The 14,975-nt window shown below is 53.1% G+C and overlaps 2 protein-coding genes across 12 annotated transcripts in view; one reads left to right on the top strand and one right to left on the bottom strand.

The window, feature by feature from the left end:
• Fnbp1 (formin binding protein 1) overlaps positions 1–3,033 on the top strand; it is a 119,249-nt gene extending 116,216 nt beyond the window's left edge. For all 10 annotated transcript variants that reach the window (XM_030247490.1, XM_030247489.1, XM_006497686.2 and 7 more), the window contains one exon: positions 356–3,033. In XM_030247490.1, coding sequence (XP_030103350.1) covers positions 356–363 — 8 coding nt within the window. In that variant the 3' untranslated portion in view covers positions 364–3,033. The remainder of the gene's footprint in view (positions 1–355) is intronic.
• A 3,550-nt stretch (positions 3,034–6,583) lies between these two features.
• Positions 6,584–14,975, bottom strand: part of Usp20 (ubiquitin specific peptidase 20) — a 40,377-nt gene continuing 31,985 nt past the window's right edge. The window contains exons 16-25 of one of the 2 annotated variants that reach the window (NM_028846.5): positions 12,918–12,951; positions 12,701–12,746; positions 11,930–12,110; positions 11,728–11,854; positions 11,388–11,557; positions 11,225–11,306; positions 10,416–10,524; positions 9,352–9,454; positions 8,339–8,410; positions 6,584–7,915 (exon numbers count right to left, since the gene is read on the bottom strand). In NM_028846.5, coding sequence (NP_083122.1) covers positions 7,755–7,915; positions 8,339–8,410; positions 9,352–9,454; positions 10,416–10,524; positions 11,225–11,306; positions 11,388–11,557; positions 11,728–11,854; positions 11,930–12,110; positions 12,701–12,746; positions 12,918–12,951 — 1,085 coding nt within the window. In that variant the 3' untranslated portion in view covers positions 6,584–7,754. The remainder of the gene's footprint in view (positions 7,916–8,338; positions 8,411–9,351; positions 9,455–10,415; positions 10,525–11,224; positions 11,307–11,387; positions 11,558–11,727; positions 11,855–11,929; positions 12,111–12,700; positions 12,747–12,917; positions 12,952–14,975) is intronic. The other variant, XM_030252135.1, reaches the window with a different exon arrangement.

Genomic DNA, 14,975 nt, shown 5'->3' with positions numbered 1-14,975 from the left:
TGGGAAACCTTATTAATCTTTTTTGGTCCAGAAATGGGGCCAGCTAAACATGGGAACTAAAAGGCCAGGGCTGTTGTGCCAGAGGATGGGAGGCAGAGACATGCGGATCCTGGGTTAAGTTCATCTTCAGCCATATAGAGAATTTGAGGTCACCCTAGACTACCTGAGAGCCTGTCTCCAAACAGAAGACGTAGCCTCGAAAGCTCCCCATGGCAGAGCCACTGTGGTAACCAATTACTTAAGCCCCTCCCTTCTCCACAAGGCAAGCAGTTTGCCAGCGGCAAACCGCCTGCCTCTCTCTCACCTGCTGCTTTTCCTAACTCAGGGTTTTCTCTTCTTTCTTTTTGTGCCGCAGGTTCCTAAAGGCGTGGTGCACATGGCCAGAGTCCCCCGAGAGCCTCCCGGGAGGGAGCCATCATCGTCCAGCCCGCTTGTCCCCACAGGCCTCCAGCACCACTCAGGCTGGCTGGGCAGCCTCCAGCCCACCTGCAGGCTGGGTCCCCATATCCTGCCTCCCCTTCTCCTTCACAGCATGTTCCTGTGGCTCCGCCAGTCCCTCTGCCTGTGTACGGCACGGGTGTTTCTCTCCTGCAGCCCCCCACGGGGGCTGTCCACTTTACTCTGCTCCCTTCCCACCCAGGCCACCAAGACAGCTGGGCATGTGCCCTGTGTCCCTGCTCCTTCCGGGCTCCCAGTCCACCTGCTCATCGCCTGGCCACTCCTTGCACATCTCACACTGTGCCTTTGTCAACTGTCACCCCTGGTTTCCTGGTGACTAACAAAATTCTGACAAGGAGGGCCAGTTGTGCATCAGGTGGACTGAGCACCCAGCTGTCATCCATGCGTCTCTTGGGACTCATCGTCAGATGTGTCCTTCATGTCCAGAGGCTGCTGCCTCAGGCCTTCCCTGTCATCCAGCACTGTTACCTTCCACACTCCATTCCAGGGGATCTAGAGTAGGACTGGGGCACCCAGCCCCCATTCACCCCCACTCTTGTTATAAACCATCTACATGGCCCTAATTCATATTGGAGTCCCAAATCCAGCTTGTGGGCCAGCCCCGCTGTCTTGTCTGTGTCTACCTTCTATGAGCGCTGCCTACCTGTTTGTGGTACCCTGTGATGGAGGGCCTCACAGCCACACTAGTTACTGTAAGGCGGGCCTGCGGAGTCCCATAAGTAGCATTTGAGGACTCTCCTCTGTTCCCACCAAAGACCTTGTGCCTCTTGTAGTCCCTCCAATGGCTCTGGCCACTGCTTCTTCATCGGATCCTGTTCTCCAGAAGCCCCAGAGAATGGATGGAGCTCGCTTTTGAAGCTGTTGCCCTCCTAGAGTGGTGGAGCTTGGGGGAGTACCGAGGTGGTCCTTCGCACCTTTGAGCCACTCTCTCCTTTCCTGGTACAGAAGTACTCAAGGCTTTGGCCACAAGCCCCTGTGAAGGGTGCCCCACAAGTATGAGCTTGAGGAGGTTGGCGTCTCCCTCTGGGCAGTTGGTAGCTTAGCATCAAGTCAGAGGATGAAAGACAGGGAAGTCTTACAAAACCAGAGACAGGGACAGAGAGGGCAGGTCCTCAGGGTTGGGCCTGTGCTTTGTCCACGGTTTGTGGAAGTGCTGACATCCATGCATTGGGGCCAGTATTACAGACATTTTGTGAGGTACCACCTCAGAGCAGAGGGGAGGGTACCAAGGTGGGGGAGCAGCTGACAAGGTGGGCCTGGCTTTGGGTTTCAAGAGCAAGCAAGGATTAGCTTCAGGCTTTCTTGGCCCCGCCTCCTCCCCGTAAGGCCAAGCCCGGCACACTGCCCTCTGCCCTCTGGGACCCCTGTGAGGCTGTTCAGGACTCACATGAGGAAGACCTAGGGGACAGTATGGAAGTCTGGTACCTAAGAGTCAGGGTCTCAGCGCTGACACAGTTAGTCTGACCTGTGGCCCAGGCAGTTTCGCTCCAGCAGGTTACCAGGCATCTAACTCCAGAACCTCTGACTTTCAGCAAGTTGGGCTGACCACAGCCCCCTCCAGAGTGTTTTTTATGGGTCTGTTCACAGATCTCATTAATGCATGAAGGACAAGGAAAGACTTGCCACAAAGGTAAAATGGAGAGGCTGCCAGTCTTCTTCAGATGACCTTTAAAGCCTGCGCCTGTCCCTGTGTCCCCTCACTTCTTTTTTAATTTCCTGTACTACCTTACATCCAGAAAGGATGGTGGATGAGCGTCTTCAGGCCGTTCTCTGAGAAAGTCGGTCTGCCGTGGACATCCTGTGGAACTGTACTGGCTCTGGGGGGAAGGGAATGCAGGATTTCCCCAGAAGCTCTACACTCCCTGTCCCCAGGACCCACTGCCTGTCACCCCTAGCTGCTAGTGTGCTGAGACAAGAATGACTCACTGTAAAAGAACCTGCCCTGCAGATGACTTAGAGATGGAAATAAAAGGAACGTGACATTTACCGCTTTTTTTTTTTCTATGCAGGACGTGAAGCTGCAATGGCCCCTCCCTCTAGGCTGAGCATGCTTATCCAGGGCCCCAGCCCAAACAACACACAGGGAGGCCATTAATGCCTTCTGGTGGCATCTGTAGTGAACGTAGAATGTCCACATGAAGTTAAAAAAAAAAAGTTCCGTTCCTGCCAGTATTTTTCCCAGAAATTGCCGTTTTGTGATTCCTTTTGATTTTGTGTCTGTATAACATCCAAAATGTCTCTAATACTGGCCCCAACTTCTCTTTTAACCTGACATCAAGCACCTTTTAAATCATGCGTGTGCAAGTTCGTGTATGTGTGTGTGTGCCTCTGTATGTGTGTGTGTGTGTGTGTGCGTGTGTGTGTGTGTGTGTGTGTGTGTGTGTGCGTGCTAATTCTAAGCCTTGAGGGCAGGGCACTGTTGGGAAGGCCCTCAGAGCTGTCAGGTCTTGGTCTTGCCTGTGACTCTGGAGGTGGAATTAAAACCAAACAAAGTGCTTTCAGTAGAGAGCACTCTTACCCATGTAATTAAATGTTAGTCCTTTCAATGTTAAATAAAGTATAACTTCTAGTGTACCTGGTTCTCTGTTGTATGAAGAAATGACGCTGGGCCTGGGGAGATGGCTTAGTGGGTAAAAAGCTGAGCACAGCAGGCGCCTGCCTGAACCCTCAACACTAGGGGGTGGCAGAAGCAGGTAGAGTTCTGTGAGTTCAAGGACAGCCAGGACACCCAAGGTTACACAGTGTGACCTGCCTCAAACAACTTAAGAAAGTGACAGAGAGCAATACCCAATGATAGTGATCTGGTCTCCTATATGTGTAAGTTGATGAAACACACCCATAAAAAATTGCACACACACACATACACACTCAGGGAGGGAAGGATTCTAGTCACAGAAGCTCCCAAGGCTGATGGCTGGCCTCTGGTCTTCTCTATCACTATGTAAACTCAAGAGGAGTCACTGTACCCAGGGAAAGGCTAGGGACCTCCTCATCTATAAATGTCACTTCCACGTCCTATCACAGTGACACATTGTGTCCAGGAATGGCAGGCATGTGGGGGAAGTAGTTCTGATGGGGGTGACTCCTTGGCAAGTGAGCATTTCCTTTTTTGCCCCTCCTCCTCCAGCTGGTTGGCCTCTGCCCTCAGGGATGCCAATGTGTGTGGGGGGAGTTTAAGCAAGGAGGACATGGTCACGGTCCACTTATGCCCCTCTTCCCGATGACTAGGCTAGATCTGTAAACCAGGTCAGCACTCTTTGAGTCTAAAGGACCACATGCAGGCCTGGAGTGTTGGCACACACCCTCAATTTCAGCACTCAGAAGGCAGAGACAGGAGGATCTCTGTGAATTCCAGGCCAGCGTGACTACATGGTGAGTTTCAGGCCAGCTAGGACTACATAGTCAGACCCTGTCTTAAAGCGGGTGGGTGGCACATGCCTGATACCCACTGGCTTGCCTGTTGGAGAGCAAGGTCCCACAGCTGGCTTTGAAAGACTGTAATACTCAGGAGGTAGACACAGGAGGGCCAGGGCCAGTTCAAGGCTGGTCTGGGCTAATAAATTACCATTCATCATAGGGACAATGTGCTGGAGAGTACCAGGTGACTGTTGCTAGCAAAAGATTAATTTTGGAAAGCCATTTCCAGAATGTTCTTTGAAGACTTGGTTGTTCCTTCAGAAAGGACTTTAGATCTGAACCAGGTATCTCTTTGGCTCTGACACTCTTAACAAAGCAGGTGACATGGCTCCAAACCAGGGAGTGGGCTGTAATTGCTATCCTGGTACTGGGGTTGCAGAGACGTTCTTAATTCACAAGATCAGAACAGTCACATGCTCTTGGGCTGGGTTTCTCCAAATACCAGCTCCAAATATTCTGGAAATACCAACTGGCCCAGGCACCCTCAGCGCCCCCTTGCCCTGGCCACACCCAGGCCCCAGGCGCCTTGGTGAGAGAATGTCGACCCCTAGTGGAAGAAAGCAGAACTGAAGTAGCATCCCTAAGTGACTATGGAGGAAGCCTAAGGGGCTGGGAAATCCCTCATCTCCCCTCTTCCCCTCCAGTATCAGCTTTGTGAGACCCCAAGTCACACTCTTAACTGCTGCTGCTGGGCAGTAGAATGGCTCAGGGGATGGAGGCAGCAGAGTCTTTGTGGCTCCCAAATCAGAGAATCAAAAGAAAGGACTCTCAAATTGCTGCTATCAAACATGAGCACTGTGTTCTGAGAAAGTAGGTGGTGGCTGGGCAGTGAATGTGGCAGCTGTAACCTGGGTTTTCAGGAGTTCCAGGCCAGCCTGGGCTACATAGCAGAACCCTGTTTCTGCAAAAAAATTAAAAGGTAGACTAAGCTTGGAGGGATAGATGTCTCCTGACTCTGCCCATCACTCAAAAAGAATCCTCATTTCCCTAGTCCCTGCAGTCCTTCCCTCTGGTGTCCAAATATGGGAAGACAACCAACCAGCGCCCAGTAGCCCCTCGGTGTCATATAAGGTACCCATTAGACTCCATCTGGAACATACTCGTCCCTGTCCAGTTGGTTTTTAGTGACATCAACTAGGGACAAACTGCCTTTGTCCTTAGAACCAGGCAGGCAGGAAGGATATTTCCAGTCCTGCAGTGTCCTGCTGGACAGTGCCCCAGAAAGGGACAGCACCAGTCTGTGCGGCCTCACACACACACACACACACACACACACACACACACACACACACACACCTCTCCATGTGAGGACCTCAAGGTTAGCTGCTCTATTTTCAGGGTCCAGGTTGGTACTGGTGCATCTATACCAATTTTCTCTGCTCCATTCTCCTGGTCCCGGAGAGAGAGGAAGCCTGATGCTAAAATTCTACTGATTTCTGGCTCAGAATTAGGTAGACTCAGGATGGTTGTCTTTGCCTTGGATCTAAAGCAGAACATGGACAGAAAGTACGCGCTTGCAGTCCATGCAACTTTGTGGACAGAACCGTAGACAATTAGAAATTGCATGGGTCCCCAAGGGCCAGCCACCTGCTCTGCAGTGATGGATGGTCACCTGCTTCCACAGAGAGGCACCGTCCTTCCCAGACTCCTCCTCAAAGAACCTGCCGTAGGGCTGGAAACTGGTCCCACCTCCCAGGCCCCAGGAACTTCTTCTGTGTCTCAGCTTGGGTAAATAGCTACCGACTAGTTGAGTTGCTAGATAGGTTCACCAGAGCATCTTAAGAGCTGAGTATTTATTTCAAGAAAACTACAGGTATATGTTGAGGCAAATCAGGGTCATTTCTAGCTTGCTCATTTTCCCACAGTTACCAAGCCCCTGAAATAACTCCAGACAGAATTTCACCTTGGGAAGCCCCCCACAGGTAGTAACTTGTTACATGTAAACAGAGGTGGGGCACAGGGACTCGTGTAGTCTAGACCGGCCTCCTCGTTTCATCAGGTGGCCAAGGTTGACCCTTCTGCCTCCTCCTGTAGTTTCTAACTCAAGCCGGTTCCACCAGTCCTGGATTAAGTGGTGGGGACTGAATCCATGCATATCAGATAGATGGATTCTCTATCAACAGAGGCATATTCCCAGTTCTAAAGGTGACTTTTTGTTTAGTGGACTTTTTGTTTGTTTTGAGATGAAGTCTATAGCCCAGGCTAGCCTCCAGCCCACTATGTAGCTGATCTTGAACTCCTGACCCTCCTCCCTCTGCCTTGCCAACGCTGGTCTAGAGATCATCATTGCTTCTGGCTTTGGGAAGGTTTTAACCTTGGTTTCTATTCTGTGCTCCTAAGCCCTTCAGTATGGCGGGACATCAATGGCCACAGTCAACTCTCCCACACAGAACTGATTAAACGTGGGACCCATAACAGGCTTGACCACTGAGTTACACCCCAAGTCCCTAACTGAATGCTTTTAAAGTGATACAAACTCTAATTCTTCTTCCCCCAGAAAGCAAATATAGATGGGACTGGAGTTGGGAAGCCAATATGTGGGATGTGCTGGCCACTAACACATCCCTGCTGGGCCCTCTGTGTGGTTGGTGGGTTGGTGGGGTAAAGATACAGTTGGTATTTCAAGTGTTCCACCAGCTCTTGCCAGAAGCTTCCACAGGGTCTCTGGCTGTGTTCATCACCACTGAAGGCAGACGCCACAGTGTCACAGTACAAGCTAGGGGCAGGAGAGGAACAAGTATTTATTGTGACATTCTGAACACAAACCAGACTGCGTCACAGTAGTGCAATGAGCTAAGGGCTCTACAACAGAGACTTCAAAAGATGGCAGCCAACAGGGCACGTCCCAGCAGCAGCCGGCCATGGACCCACTTGCCACCCACCACAGTGGGACACTGAACACCCAGGCCTTTGGGGATGAGCTGCTGGTACCCACTTCTGAAGAGACAGGTGGCCACTGGAGCCCTCTTGGTCCCAGGATCCCCCCCTCACCACTCCAGACTTAGCTTTGAACACCCTGCCCTGGAAGTTCGGTTAGGTTTCTCCAGGATCTCAGACATACATAGGACAATCTCTCTAGGCTCAGCAGGTCCAGGACACAGACCACATCTCAGAATTGGCTCAAGACACCAAGGCTAGGGGGTGGCTAGGGGACCAGGCTCACTCCAGACCGCACAGAGGATGAAGGAGCGTCAGACAGTGGGCCAGTGCATGAGGTATCTGTTTTCCCTCCCCCAGGGTCTTAGGAGCCTCTTCACAGAGCAAATGACAGTTGGTCTGCCAGTGGTCTCAGCAGGACAAGGTGGCAGGTCCTCTACCCTCTAAAGCAAAGCTTGCCCTTTCTCTGTCCCACTACAATAGTCAACAGAACAAACACGGGCAGCAGGGGTCTCCATCATGATATAGGGGCTGCTGGCCTACACAAAGAGCCCTGCATCCATTCTGCCCCTGTGTGTAGACATCTACTTCTCTGAGTCCCCAAGGGGTTGGGCCAAGTATACAGCAGATAATACCCAAAAGGTTGCAGCTGCTCCTAGCCCCCCATCCCAGGGGTCAGCATTACCTAAGGGGCAGCATGGGGCTCCTGGGACAAAAGCTGGGCCCAAGTTAGCAAGAGGGCAAATTTGGGGACACAGCGATGACAGAGTCCTCCGAGCGAATATATTTCCCAGCACAGCATCTCTCAGGGCGGACCAGCCGCTCTCAGCCTCTGTACCAGGCACACAGCAGCTCAGCTGCAGGGCAGACACACCCTCTGGGGAATGTCGAACACCAGCCTTCAGGGACAGTGGGCACTCAGCAGGACACAGCCTTCAGAGGGATGCAGCGCTGTCTGGAGAGGGAGTAGGGCCAGCCACAGCAACTCAGCATGGCCCAAGTCACAGAGCCCGGGTCTCAGCCTCAATCTTCTGCTCTCCGTGCAAGCTTTCTGGGTCTGGGAGCTGGGCCACACTCTGCCGGATGGCAATCTCAGGGCCGCCCCCATACAGACTGCTCAGATAGGTCCAGGTCTCCTCCGAAATCTGGCCACAGTCAGCCCCTGCGGAATAGGAGAGGCACCCAGGCACCCTTACACAGAGGCCGTACCGTGTACCAGGCCAGGGGGACACCTGCCAGGTAGGGAACCTACCTTGGGATGGGGATGGTGCCTTAGGCCCTCCCACAAGCTACTGCACAGAGAAAAGCCAGAACGACAGGACTCTGCCTGTTGACTCTTGTTTCCCAGGGCCAGAGGACAAAGGGTCAACTAGGCTAGCAGTGGGTAGAAGAGGCAGGGTGTGGTGCAGGGCCTGGAGGACCCGCACAGAGGCCAAGTGCCTGAAATCCCCCTACATGGCCTGGACTTGGATAAAAGACTTTGAGACAGATGGTAAAGCTTCCTGGAAGGACGGGAACTCTCGTGGTGACCTGGTGGTCTAAAGGGGGAAAGGGTGGCAGGGCTAGTGGGTCCTGGGAGACTCACCCTGCTTTAGCTGGATATGGCCACTGCCTTTGACCTGGGCAATCCTGCTGTTGTCGATGGGCCCGGGAGGCTCTGGAATAGACAGCTTAGTGTTACAGGCAGGACTATCCTTCATCAAGGTGCCCACGGGGCCAGCCTAGCCTCAGGTCACAGCCATGGCTAACAAAGGATACTTGGTGTACCAAAGCCTTCCTCTTGACTCTAACCCAACCTCTCAGGACTCTGGAACCAGAAAAGGGGACACCTAATAAACCTGAGTTCATTTTAGACCAGTGTTTTGGCAATGGCCACCAGTAGTAGCTGCGGTGCAGTGAGTGCACTTTTCTGATCTACCACCTCATCTAGCCCTCAGTGGCGATGGGAATGAGAACTGTTTATATAGGACAGAGGTTTGAGCAGATGGAGAGCATTGCCCAGCTCAGAGCTGATGGAAGGCAAGGCCAGCAGCCAGGCCACAGTCAGAAGCCCAGCACTTTTCCAAAGCACAACCACACTGACTGCTTCAGCCAGCAGGGCACAGTGTGCTGGGGAACAGTGGTCCAACACTCTCCAGTCCTGTTTGCTCATCCTCTAAGATGGAGGCAAATGCCTATCACATGACACTTCTGGGCTCTGCCAACCTGCCAGGCCCCCAAGAGCCTGGCTATGACAGTGTCCCAGTTCCAGGACTGCTACTCTTTACTGGTGACTTTAAGGAATCCTGATAGCTCACTTATAACCAGGCCATCTTCATTTCTGCAAATCCAAGTCCTCCAGCCATCCTAAAGGTCTGGAACTATCCACCCCAAGGAGGCAATCAAACCCCAAGATCACAGCCTTGCAGGAGGGAAGGGCAGCTGCCCAGGGGTCATCAGGAGTAGACAGGGGATGCAGGGTAGGAACAGGGCTCTACCACAGTGGCTAAGAGAGCAGTGAAGCTAGCCTGGAAGAAGCCATGCTCTCTGCATCCCTGGATAGAGCACTAACGCCTTGCTAGGCAGGCCCTATCCCAGAAGGCCTGGGCGGCTACTCACCACTGTCCTTCCCCTTGACGAAGGCCTCCCACTCTCGGAACCAGTGCATGCTGATACAGTAGATGACCGCGGGAGACTCCTCAGCTTGGAATGCCTTGTTCAGCTGTGTGGTAAGGCAGGAGGCAGTCAGTCAATCTGTCCCCTGTTCCTCATGACTTCCCAAAGTCCCACCCCAGGCCCTGAGCCTCATAAACACTGGATACCCCAGACAGAAAAATCAAGGACTCCTTGACACACTCAAGAAAAAAGAAAATTCATAAGGCTGCAGCGATGGCTCAGTGGCTGAGAGCACTTGCTGCTCTTGCAGAGGACATGGGTTCAATTCCCAGCACCTATATGGTAGCTCACAACCATCCATACCTCCAATTCCGACACTCCCCTCTGACTTCTGAGGGCACCAGGCAACACATGGTACACGTACATAGATGTACAGGCAAAATATTCAAATACATGAAATCAATCTTACAGAAAGAGGGCAATTCCCCCACTGACCCACCAGGTCATGGCAGATAAGGCCTTTAGCATCTCCTAAGCCGACTAGCTCACAGAGCAGACTCTCCTCTCACTGACTGGACGGAACATCTGCTCACAAGGTTCGCCATTCCAACAGCTCCAGTGCTTGAGCTGGGCACGAGGCCAGGGCAGCACAGGTGCTAAGCCACACCTATGGGCTGGCACTAGCGCCTCTCCAAGGACAAAAGGAGACCTCTACTATTTTAAATGCTTGTGGACCCATCCTATATCCTGTTGTAACCAGTATGAGGATGGGTACGGCCCCACCCACAGCAATCCCTGTCCCAGCAGCCTCTTTCCTGACAGGCCAGTGCGCCATTCCCCAGGTAGCGAGTGAGCTCTTCACACTTTCCATGAGTCTCAGGCACCTTCCACAAGAGAGCCTAGCGATCCTCAGCTAGGAGTGCTCCCCAGGGACAGCAGTACTCCTGTGTCACTCAGCTTGAAACACTGACCCAAGGCACAAGCAGAGCACTCTGCACTTCACTACAGCCAATGCCTCTGCTAGCCTGACTGCACACGGTCCCCAGGTCCCCGGTGCCCACATGCACCTTGATGAAAGTGTCAATCTCCACCCTCCTGCGCTTGGCCAGGGCCTCAATCTCCACCTGGCAGATGGAGCACACATACAGATGGTTCACAGCAGGGCCGCCCCCAAACCTGCTCGGGAAGGGAGAGAGAGAGCCAGCATCAGCAGGGAGGTCCCCTCTGTGCCCTCAGCCGTCAGCTCTATCATACTCTTGAGCACAGGGGCTGGCAAAGGTCCCCAGTGTCTGCTTCTCTTCAGGGTGTCTAGAGCTCTGCTTCATCCTAAGCAGCACTGGGGCCTCGTGGCCCGAGTGCAGGGCACTGAGGCTGCAGGTAGATGGTGAGGTCGCCAGCCTTGAGGCCTTACAGGTCAAGGGACTGTTTCTCACCACCCACTGGAGCTGGCAGGAGCTCCTTCCAAGGGCAGATCCCACAAACCCAGCACCACAGGAACCTGGGTCTGGACTGGGCTACAGGGAGAGCTGCCTACTCTTGGTGTCACTACACTTGACCCTGGAAGTCCCCAGGCTAGATTAGTCGTCTCTAAGTGACTAGTCCCAGCCCCACACCAGGGAGCCTGTGCTTGGTGAGGCTCCTGGAGGAGCTTACCACCAACCTCAGCCTTGAAGGCAATACTCAAAGGGCTTTCCACAGCACAGCCCTCAGGCTGACTGATTCTCACTGTCTCCTTCCCTGGGACTCGGAGAAGGCGGGGCTGCTGCTGGGCTGGCCAGCTTCCACCCACTGGCTCCCAGTACTTGCCTGCTGTACAGGTGCTCCCTGCCCCCAGCACTTGCCTGCTGTACAGGTGCTCCCGGCCCCCAGCACTTGCCTGCTGTACAGGTGCTCCCAGACGCTCTGCGGCAGGATGACCACCAGGTCATCGATGTAGTGGTATTTGTTGGGTGGGATACCTGTGAAGAGAAGCATGGGGGGAGCTGGGGCTTGGCCCACCGCACCCCCCCTCATACCTCTTCCCGGCGCGGACTGCTCACCTCCATGGGAGCACAGGAAGGTGTGGTTGGTGATGGGCCCTGGCTCGGCAAAGGTGTTGAATTTGTTGAGCCATTCTCGGGACACGTAGAAGCGGAGCAGGCTGGGTTCCCGCATGGCAGCCAGGGACACTACCTGCTGCCGCTCACGCATGGCCTCCTCACTGCTCTTCCTGGGATGGAGGGTGTGGTATGAGCCACTAGCTGGGGGCAGGTTGTGCATGGACACAAGCCATGCCATGGCCAGGGTGTGTGCAGAGCCACCCTTTAGCATGCTGGGACACCACAGGAAAAGCTCAGACTGCAGCTGCAGGGAGACATGCAGCAGGGCCCCCAGTCTCACCTGTAGAACAGCACGTAGGCCTCCACGTTCTGTACTACCGTCTCATGGACCTCGGTGACGTACTGGTCATCGAATTCGTACCACTGCCCATTGATCACGTTCTGACAGTAGGCAATGTAGTGCCCACCTGAGAGACAAGCAAGAGGCTATGGAGACCACAGGGACTAGGCACTGCAAGCGGGGCCTGGTGGGCCATACTCACTGCCTGCTGTGCCATGGTGACAGATGACAGAGAGGAGGTCATAGGTGGTGACCTGGGACGTGCACTCCTTGGCCAGAAAAGGGCGTAGGTCCAGTCCCTCGAGGGGGAAAGAGACATGGCTGCTGACCTTGAAGGAGTACATCACCTCATGCCGGAAGCGCTTCAGGTGGACGCACAGAATCTGAGGGGAGAGGGCAGGTGCCAGTCATGCTGGGCATCTGGGGCAGATGGCAGGGAAGCTCACAGATAAGCTCCAGCCCAGGACCAGGCCATTGGACCTGCGTGGAATCTATCACACAGGTCAGAGACCTACACATGGAAGCCAATAGCCCCATCTTCTCTTCTAAGGACTGGCAGCCTATGGTGTGGCTGCCAGAGGGACTGGTCCCTGTAGGGAGCCCATGCCACCCCAGCCTGCCACGCTTATTTCCCAAGAATTCTGGCACTGGCTTGGGGACTCTGAGGAGACTCTGCAGCACACTATCCAGCCATAGCCTGGGCCTTGTCTGTTCCAACTACAGGAGACTGTACCAGCCACAGCTACACTGCTCCCGTTGGGAGCTCAGCAAGCCCCAAGAGAAGAATGAATTCAAGTTCAGGGACACCTGTCACAACGGATCCCTCTGTCAACCATCCTTGGGGTATCTCAGGCAGGTTTCACGGCCTTCTGTGTGTGTGCAGGACAGGTGAGTCTTCACCCTGCCTCATAGGCCACTCACACACCCTATCCACAGGGACCCTGACCCAACAAGGCCAGGGTGGCTCACTCACCTCAGGCAGACATAGGACTTTACAGTACTTCACGCCATTCCGAAGCCTACGGAGGAGGACATGAGAGCCTCGGTCAGTGCCTTCCCAACTCTAGTCACCTAGGAAGCCAGCACAGCTAGCTGAGGGAGCCCCAGGCAAGTGCAAGCAAGAGGACTCTGGGACCGGGAAGCTGGGGATAGGCCCCAAGGACAACTTACTTCTTACACCGCTCACTTACTTCTTACACCGCTCACAGCTGTACATGTTGTCACCTGCACAGGAGAGCAGAAGGCCAGAGGTCAGCAGAGATAGGAGACACGAACAGAAAGGGCAAACGTGAATTACATTCAAGGGGGAAAGAAATCCAGCAGGAAGTGACAGGATTCCAGAGATAGTACCAGAAAGAGAAAACAAATCAAACAAACAAAAACAGACTATTTGACCCTAGAAGCACTGGAACTCCCCTATGTGCAGGGCTACAACAAATGAAAAGGTGGAGGCAAAACAGGAGGGGACCCAACACTGAGGGCAGGCAGGTGCTGGGCTCACACTGTTTACAAAATAAACCGACTCCCTCAAGTTGTCCCCTGGCCTCCAATTGCACAATGTGGCTTGTGAACACACATAGAGCAATAAAAATATTTTTTAAAATAGATCAAAAATCTAAGTAAAGGGCTGGAGAGATGGCTCAGTGGTTAAGAGCACTGACTGCTCTTCCAAAGGTCCTGAGTTCAAATCCCAGCAACCACATGGTGGCTCACAGCCATCTATAATGTGATCTGATGCCCTCTTCTGGTGCATCTGAAGTCAGCTACAGTGTACTTATGTATAATAATAAATAAATCTTTGGGCCAGAGAGAGAAGAAACTGAGCGAGCGGAGTTGACTGGAGCAAGCAGGGCTGACCAGAGGGAGCAGAGGTCCTAAAAATTTAATTCCCGACAACCACATGAAGGCTCACAACCATCTGTACAGCTACAGTGTACTCACATAAACAAACAAACAAATCTTTTTTTTAAAATCTAAGTAAAAGTAGAGGCTAAGCCTCTAACATCCCAGGTGTGGTGGCACGCACCCATGTTCTCATCACTGAAGAGGTGGAGGGAAACCAGGAGTTCAAAATAATCCTCAGCTGCACAGCAAGTCTGAGCTTAGCCTGGGCTACACTATGAGGCCCTGTCTCAATACCAATTTTAAGCCTCTGTGAATCAACAATATAACTAACAGAATGAAAACCAACTGCTAGGGTTGGAGAGATGGCTCAGTGGTTAAGAGCACTGGCTGCTCTTCCAGAGGACCCAGGTTCGGTTCCCAGCAACCACACAGCAGCTTACAGCTGTAACTCCAGCCCTGTGGGGTCTTATGTCTTTCTCTAAACTCTGCAGCACTGCATACACGTGGTGCACACCTTCAGGTAAAACATTCAACATAAAATACCTCCCGAAACCTCTGGCCTTTGCACACGAGCGTGTTCATGCACATACACACACATACACACACTTAGAATAGTAAAGCTAAATATAAAAAAAAAACAATACACGGTAGGGAAGAACACTCGCAAACCCCATCTTTGTGTTCCGCTCCTGAAACAGGGTTGGCCGTCCCTCCTCCACATAGCCCAGGACAAGCTTGAGCCCCCATCCTCCTCTTTCTACCTCTGGGGTGCTGGACGACAGGTGCCGACTGCCATGTTTGGTTTGTGCAATGCCGGTACAACCAGGCAATCTCTACCAACAGAGCCATTCCTCCAACCCCTCCAAATCTGCACCTGACAGGGTTAATACAAAGACCTCCGCGGGCAGTGGTGGCGCACGCCTTTAATCCCAGCACTCGAGAGGCAGAGGCAAGCAGATTTCTGAGTTCGAGGCCAGCCTGGTCTACAGAGTGAGTTCCAGGACAGCCAGGGCTACACAGAGAAACCCTGTCTTGAAAAACAAACAAACAAAAAAAAGACCTACTAAAACTCAACAGCAAATGGCCTGATATCAAAACAGATGAAAGACTAGAAGAGATGTCGCCAAAGACTGAAATTGGTGTGCACACTCGCGTTGTCGGTGCACATTTAAGCAGTCACCCGTGTGCTCAAGTGCAGAGGCCAGAGGTCAACGTTAGCTCATCTTTCTCTATTACGCTCCACCTTATCCTATGAGACAGGGTCTCTCACTGAACCCCTGGAGTTCATCTAGACTGGCTGACCAGGAAGGCCCTGGACCCCTCCCCCATCTGCCCACCCTGAGGCCTGGAGTTATAGTCACACACCACCATCACTGACTCTCACCTGGCTGCTGGGGATTTGA

Source organism: Mus musculus, chromosome 2, assembly GCF_000001635.26.
Source record: "Mus musculus strain C57BL/6J chromosome 2, GRCm38.p6 C57BL/6J".
In the NCBI taxonomy this organism is placed as follows: Eukaryota; Metazoa; Chordata; class Mammalia; order Rodentia; family Muridae; genus Mus; species Mus musculus.
The sequence above is the reverse complement of the archived record's forward strand: the minus strand, read 5'-3'. Positions and strand labels throughout refer to the sequence as shown.